Source organism: Penaeus japonicus, unplaced genomic scaffold (assembly GCF_977035675.1).
Source record: "Penaeus japonicus unplaced genomic scaffold, GWHDUDI00000001_assembly GWHDUDI00000038, whole genome shotgun sequence".
In the NCBI taxonomy this organism is placed as follows: Eukaryota; Metazoa; Arthropoda; class Malacostraca; order Decapoda; family Penaeidae; genus Penaeus; species Penaeus japonicus.
The window spans coordinates 2,460,128-2,467,627 of record NW_028234440.1 but is presented as its reverse complement, the minus strand read 5'-3'; the positions used below and the strand labels follow the sequence as shown (position 1 = coordinate 2,467,627).

Below are 7,500 nucleotides of genomic sequence, written 5' to 3'. Positions count from 1 at the left end.
AGTCACTAGATTTATCCTTTTCAATATCTGAATGACCTTTTACTGTTATGATAGTCATTTAAGTTCCTTTACATAAAAGTATTGTTTTTTTTGTTTATCTTTTTTATATCAATATAGATAAATGTCCTATTCTAGAAAAAATGCAACTTGAAGCATATTAAGTTACAATTATCAACTGTTTTGAAAAAAAATGCAATTGGGTTAATCTTACAGTATCTACTTTCCCATAAATCTCATGCAAAATTGTATGTGAAATATACGGCGAAATATATGTAAATGGGCTTATTAAAGTGACGGGACCTACCTGAGTTTCTCTGCACTTTGTAGTCCTCGAGAACCGTCTCAGACACCATGGGCTTCCCCTCAGTCTCCGGGAAGGAGAGCCATTCTTCCGTCGTGAATACCTTTACGTCTTCATTGATGTCTTCAGCCATTGCGACATGTTCAAGAGAACTCAGCATCTGCCGACCTCTCCTAGGGTTTTACTAAAGTATCTTGCTGTCTCTAAGGATTGATTTTTTTTTTCCTTGATTCTTCTCTATTGTCACATCAAGTCTATAATTTCTGGTCTTTGGAGACTTAATTGTGGAACTTCTTTCTGGCACTTTACTACTTCCAATAACTTCACTCTATTCGATTCAGACTTCGGACAATGAAGGAACAAATATACAACTTAATTCTTCTTGATCTTTGCACTGTCTGCAAATACATATAGGTTCTATTTCCCTACGACTGAAAGGCGAATTCAACTTAACAATTCAAACAAGAAATAGAATAACTTGATGCTAAACGATGACATGTACTTGCAGAGAAGACTAAATATATATATTGTCCACAGATTCCAAAAACCTCAAATCCTATTCTGAAATTTTATTTCGAAATTTCTGAATCCTGACAACCTTCTTCTATTTCCCCTCATTTTAATAGGATTTCAGACTATGTCAAAGCCTACATTCCCCCGTATCATCTTCTCAAGTACTTCTCATATCTTCATATCACACCCAATACCCTTGACCCTTCCAAAAAACGTCTCAAAACACCTCAAAAGGGGAACATATTCCCGCCAACCTTTGGAAGTGCGGCGGCGGGTCCACAGCTGACGAGGGAGGGTCGCGTGTCGTCTGTTTGCTTCGGTAAGCGAGCCCGCGAAATTTAAATCGGATGGAGGGGGAAAACACGATCTTTTTTCTGATTATACTAAAAAGGAGGGGGAATTATGTGATTGGTTGATTGATGATATGATTTATTGGTACAGGGATGTTATAAATTTGTCTTTATATAGCCCTGAGCTTAGACAAGTCTTTTTGATATATGATTGGAATGGCAGATAAGGTAAAGGTTAATTTTTATAGTATGAGACATTGTCCTAAATCAGCATGGTATGAATTCACTAAAACATGCGGAATTTTAAAGAAATTAACATAAAGAAAGTAATACATTAGACACTTACAGTCTCATTTAAAGAGAGGGAGAGAGAGGGAGATGACAGACCGAGTGATTCTAGCCATCACTAATAACAGTCATCAGATATTATTCTAAATTAAGCATTAAAATGACTATCAATTAAATATTTGCATCAAACTTTTAGTCTATGTTATACAATTAATTCAGGATATAAATCCTTTAAATCAAACGTTCAGTATCATCCATTATAGTTTCTCTTTCAGTACTTTTTCACGGGGGTTGGTATGCTTTTGTAATTAACATATGATTGAATTGTGATTTTTTTATTCTTATTAGGGATCGTAACATCTTGATCCTACCTGACTTAAACCTTGCCCATTATAAATCGTTCCTTATGAACTGTCACACCATTTGCACATTGCATCATCTTGTGCAAACTTTTCAATCTACTCATTACTTTATTCCCTCACATTAAAAAAAAAAGACTAATCATTCCAATACACTTGAATACCGAACCACCCATACACCCCGCCACATCCAAACCCCAATTCCCAATAGAAAAGAAGGCTTAAACCTCCTTTAAATGAATAATTTCTCCTTTTTTCTTGTTTTTTAAGTCTCCCCCATTCAAAATTCCCGCGCGCTCGTGCACCGACACGCGCGCCTCCCCAACGCCATCTTTGTAAACAGACGAGTTCTTTCCCCCGACCCGAAGGTGAGTCCGACCTCAATTTCCATCGTTTTCCTTACTTAATACGAAGGTAATCTTGGAAGTAGAGTAGCCGAGAGGTAGAGGAGACATCCGGGGTGATGGCTGTGGAGAGCAAATAAGGCAACTGTCTTTAGTCTAAGAGAAATGACCCTCAGAAGGAAGGTGATGGCGAGTCGACCATCGCCATGATAAGGACTCTCTGGAATCCCCCTTCGCGCCGTGTCTCGGTCTCCCCTCAGCTCTAAGGAGGAGTGGGAGGGAGGTTAATCCTGTGACACATGTTCCTTGGGTAGGATTCATCCCACGCTAACACTCGTCTCCTTCGAGTGTCACCGTCACATGTGCTTTGCCAAATATGGAGGAATTTTCACACGTGGCTTGTTGCTTCTTGGAGCGCTCTGGTAAAGGCCATCATTGTTTTTATTGTTTTTTTCTTCAGTACGTGTTTTTGTTGTGTGATTTGTTGGATATGAAGGGACCAGAATAAGTCCTGTTTTGGGTAGAAGTGTACCTGTAATAGCTCTCTTAATGTCGGATTTTTGATGGGTGTTATAAAGATGTACTTGAAATCATATGTTAGGTATTTTAATGAGTGACATCTACCTGTATGTCATGAATGTGGCACTGATGGATTCCTCTCAACCTCTGCTGCTCATTTGAAGTAGAAAAGTAGAAAATGTGTAGTTACTGTGTGCACAATGATCACATTTGTCTATGAAAAGACATGGCAGTTGCCTCCTCCTCTCCTCCTCCTTCTCCTTCTCCTCCTCCTCCTCTCAATCTAACTAGTGCATGGTTGACAGGCAGACAGATTGACTGACTAAAGATTGTACCATATAGACTACTCAATCAGTGTAACTCAGTATTATCAATATGAACCCATTGTGTACAGGTGTCATGACATACATGTCCACCGATTAGGCCTAAGAGATGGGTGTCAATGCATACATGAGGCGACATCGGGATCTGGTCACACTTGAAGCGCTGTAACAGCGCTAGCTCTAGAGCTACAGGGTTCCAAATTCAGCCTAAACTCGCATTTCATGATGTATATATGGGGAAATATTGTTTGGGGTAGTCTGCGCTACCCGGAGGGCGGAGAAAACCCTTTCCCCGTCCCTCTAATTTATAGCCGGTGCCGCTAGTGCTGTAGACCGCCCGCCTTGACGACCAGTTAGGTCATTAGGCACCCTGTCAGCAATAGGTTAAGGAGAAAATGATTGAAAAATGAGTATTGCCAATCACTTGTGGAGTTTTATTGATCTTTGCCAAAGCGCTAATAGAAATGGAGGCAAAGGGTTTTTCCACTTGGTTTTAGTTGATATTCTAAATTTGGGCCTTGTATTTTTTCTTTTTGACTTTATGATTTTAGATGAAAAAACTAATTGCCCTTAAAAATATATAGAAATATATCAAACCAAATGCTAATTTATATTACTTTACTAATATATCATAGATCATATACAAAATTGACTTTGCTTTTTAATTTTTTCCATTTATTAGATGAACTACCAGGTATTACCTCCTTTGCACCCAGAAACCAGAAGCATGGTTTGGTCCTAATGTTAATAATTACTGCTGATTATTAAGAATTATTGCATATTTATAATCCCAGTGCACATGAAATACCAGAATAAAGCAGTTAGACTAAAAGATTTGTTTTGTTTACAGATTGCGCAGACAGTGAGACCGAGGAAAGTGACTGAATCCTCATGTTCCTTCCTCTAGATAACCCTGTAAGTGAGCCATTCATGTCTTGGTATCATTTTAGGTTTGTAAACATTCTTTATAGATAAGATTTTTCATATATATATATATTATATATATTGTATATATTATATGTCTATATTATTTTTCTTTTGAAGTTCCCCATGCACCTGTTACATGGTACACCATAATGTATAAAGTTGACGTTAAAAAATCATACCTTGGTTTGGGTGATGTGGATATACGTGCATGGATAAATCTTCTTCTTTTTCTTCTTTTTTTACTAATTTAATTTTTTTCTATCATTGTTGTTTTACAAAGGTACCAAGAGTAATTGTTATCCTTAATGACAGGTGATCAAAATTTCTATCATAATAAGTACAATCATTGTAATATAGTATTAGTTTAAAGTCCCAGTGGATACCTTCTATCCAGCTGGTTAAAGTATGCCAGATGTAATTAAGCAGACAGAAATTATAATTAATCTACTCCATAGAACTTACAAAATGATCATCATTCCTCAATTCCAGTATGACTCTGTGGAGAAGTGGATTGAGTGAGACGGAAGCTAAGAAGATCATGCTCATCCTGCAACTCCATGGCTGTTCGCTGAAAGTGAAGGATGCTGGAAAATACACGAGGACTGAATTCCCAGCCCGGACATGCTCTGACACTCTAGATTGTGCATTTTCTATCTGCTTGAGGACCTGAGACTAGTCTATCTGCATTTCAGTACAGCAAGATAAATTTACTGCATAAGGGATATTATAATTAGCAGGTTAGTATGATTCATTGTTGAACTTTAACTTATTGTACTCTTGGTTTGAAATGCATATTTTTATCTTAGATTTCTTTTTTAACCCCTAAGAGCCGCAAAGATTTCAGCAAGTCTGTTTCCCCAGCAGTGGAGAGGCAGTGACTCCTCACAGAGAAAAAAAAATGCAGTTACCTCTTAACCTGTTAACGATGAGTGACAAGATATCACGTATCAGACCCCCTCCTCATGCTTTTTCTTCTTTTTCTTGTAAATGAAACAAAGTGAGTGTGAAATTGTAATTCTGGTACTGTATTGCATATTTAATGCAGGTAACCCCTTCCCCACGCCCCAATTAGTATACAGTGGTTGCCCATTGGTATATCATTGTCTTTTTACTATTTATGCATCTAGATGAATATTCAATTTGTTCTACAATAAATACTTACATATTTTATCAGCTGGTGATTTTATAGACGTGGAAGTTTATTCCCATTTTCCTTCTTATTTCTAGGGTAACTGCAATATTTTTTTTCCTACTTTGATGCTCCAATATACATTTACTGGTGTGTAAATTCAAGCTATTAAAATGCCCAAGACCAAAATTGGCCTAAATGAAATTTGAAAAATCATACCTTATTTGCTACTGGGGGGACAGACATACTAAAACCTTTGTGGCTTTTAGGGGTTAAAGTAGACAAAGATCAATTTATAGATTTGAAAACCAGAAGAATAATAAGTCTCAGTAAAAAGTTATAACCAAAAACAAGTGATATAAAAGTTTAAAAATTCAGCTTTTCAAATAGATGTGTTGAAGAATGGAAATTGTATCCCTAATAACATTGTTTGTACCAGAAATTTGTATTACTCTAAAAAAACTATATTATAATGAAATTAGCATAGGGGACCATCTGAGCTTAGCTCTATCTCCTGTATTGAAACTACTAGGTTTTGTAAACAAACAAACACACACACACACACACACACACACACACACACACACACACACACACACACACACACACACACACACACACACACACACACACACACACACACACACACACATATGCTTGTGAGTTTGAGTAGTGACATTTCATTTGGTTTCAAAGTGAGCTTGATGAGGGAGAAGAACATGGTGATTTCTCTGCTGCAGTGGTTTATTAGCCTCTAGTTACATTAGCCTTCAGCAGGTGAGCCTGTAGTAGATCCTGTAAGCCCTTAACCCATTGTATATGGGGCACCAAACGAGGTAACTGGCAGTCAGGACGAGCAATTTTTGATGTCACCAGTACCAGCTAAAAATTAGAGGGACGGGGAATAGATTTTCTCTGCCCTTTAGGCAGGGCAGACTTGCCTAAAAAATATTTTCCCATAAATCCATCACAAAAGAAGGAAAGCCGTACCTCTAGCAAGATGACCAGCCAAATTGACCTTGTTAATGGGTTAAGGTCTAGGCTCTGAGAAGGTTTGGCATGAATTGCCCTTTTCTGCTTTCTTTTGCTAAAAACATTATATTCTGTTCCTCAAGTCCATAGTTACAAGGGCAACCATTGGGCAACTCTCTCCACCCCAGGACATCTGAACTTAAATACAGCTGCTATACCCAAGTGTGTCAGATTGGAAGTGCAAAATTGTATCTATAACAAAGATGCTTTAACGCACAAACACACTTACACAACATGCACGTACTCATGCACACACACACACACATAATGGAGAACCAGTTCAATGCATCAGTGCGGTAACAGCTATTACATATTGAAATATGGAGAAAATTAAGCAGGTAGTCAAAACTGCTTGAAATTAATTATTGATAAGTACATAGAATATTGTAGCCAAAAAATTGATACATGATTAACAAAAAGTGAAAAAGTGGAAAGACCGCAGTTTCTGAAAAAAGAGAGAAGGAGAGGGAGGCGAGAAACAACTGTGAATCCTGCATGATAAGCACCTAATGCATAGAGACAGCCACTTTGAGTAAAGTTCCATCTCTTGTTCATTTAACCCATTGGAGCTGGTTGAGGTGATGACACTTTTTGTGTTTTTTGCGTCAGACGCCCGGGACGAGATATGAGGGCAAGCCCGGTGCTCGGGTAATTAAAGTGCGCAAAAAAGTAGAGGAGATTAAAATAGAATTCAAGTCCTGGGAGAGACAAGGAAGAGATAAAAATTCAGCATGCAGACACAGTCAAGAAAAATTCATTGAAGGATGTATAGATGTTGATAGATGTTACCAGGACATGAAGAAAAAGTTGTCTAAGATGGCAATATCATGAAGACAATAATTTGATTATTGTTATCCTCAAGTCCACAAATCCTGAAGGCTCTGAAAAGAACATAGTAGCACACACAAGGAAAGGGTTATTCGAAAAGGGAAAAAGTTCCTGATGAAACAATTGGCAACCAATGTAATAAGGAGAGCCAGAGGCATGAATAATACAAAGAATTTGAAATTTGAAATTTGAGAAAATATGAGCAAAGAGGATAGGGAACTTTGCTACAAAAGAAATTGGATCCGCGTCTATGACCGACTCTGCCTTTGCAGCAAATCATGCCATCCGCTGCCAGTGGGATAATTAGGAAAGGAATCACTCTAGAGGAAAAAAGTAATTTTGCAAGACCCCATAATAGAACTAGGTCTAAATTACTACAGTATCCTGCCACCTCATACACCAATATGGTCACAGGAAATACTAGAGAGCCTAGGGAAAATACTATAATTTTTTGGGGGGTAAAGATAAGAATTTTTTTTTTTGGGGGGGGGGACTTTGATAGCATAATGGACTGGAAAAGTCCAGATCCTAAAGCACAACCAGATTTGTAGAGTGCAAATTCACGAGGGATTACTGTCTTTTTCAAAATATGACAGAGGGCAGGAGAGGCCTTTTAAGCTTATATTTATTAGAAATAAAGATGATAA

At 37.7% G+C, this 7,500-nt stretch overlaps 2 protein-coding genes across 4 annotated transcripts in view; one reads left to right on the top strand and one right to left on the bottom strand.

Annotated features, from left to right (window-relative positions):
• The window catches only part of LOC122254004 (uncharacterized), a 7,372-nt gene extending 6,268 nt beyond the window's left edge, over nt 1–1,104 (bottom strand). The window contains exons 1-2 of one of the 2 annotated variants that reach the window (XM_043017453.2): nt 1,069–1,104; nt 305–643 (exon numbers count right to left, since the gene is read on the bottom strand). In XM_043017453.2, the coding sequence (XP_042873387.2) occupies nt 305–461 (157 nt within the window). In that variant the 5' untranslated portion in view covers nt 462–643; nt 1,069–1,104. Of the gene's footprint in view, nt 1–304; nt 644–1,040 lie in introns of both variants that reach the window. The other variant, XM_086533084.1, reaches the window with a different exon arrangement.
• Nucleotides 1,105–2,027: 923 nt separating this feature from the next.
• The window catches only part of LOC122254002 (uncharacterized), a 19,314-nt gene continuing 13,841 nt past the window's right edge, over nt 2,028–7,500 (top strand). For both annotated transcript variants that reach the window (XM_086533063.1, XM_043017451.2), the window contains exons 1-3: nt 2,028–2,119; nt 3,788–3,852; nt 4,354–4,601. The gene's annotated coding sequence lies outside the window, so the exon portion shown is untranslated. The remainder of the gene's footprint in view (nt 2,120–3,787; nt 3,853–4,353; nt 4,602–7,500) is intronic.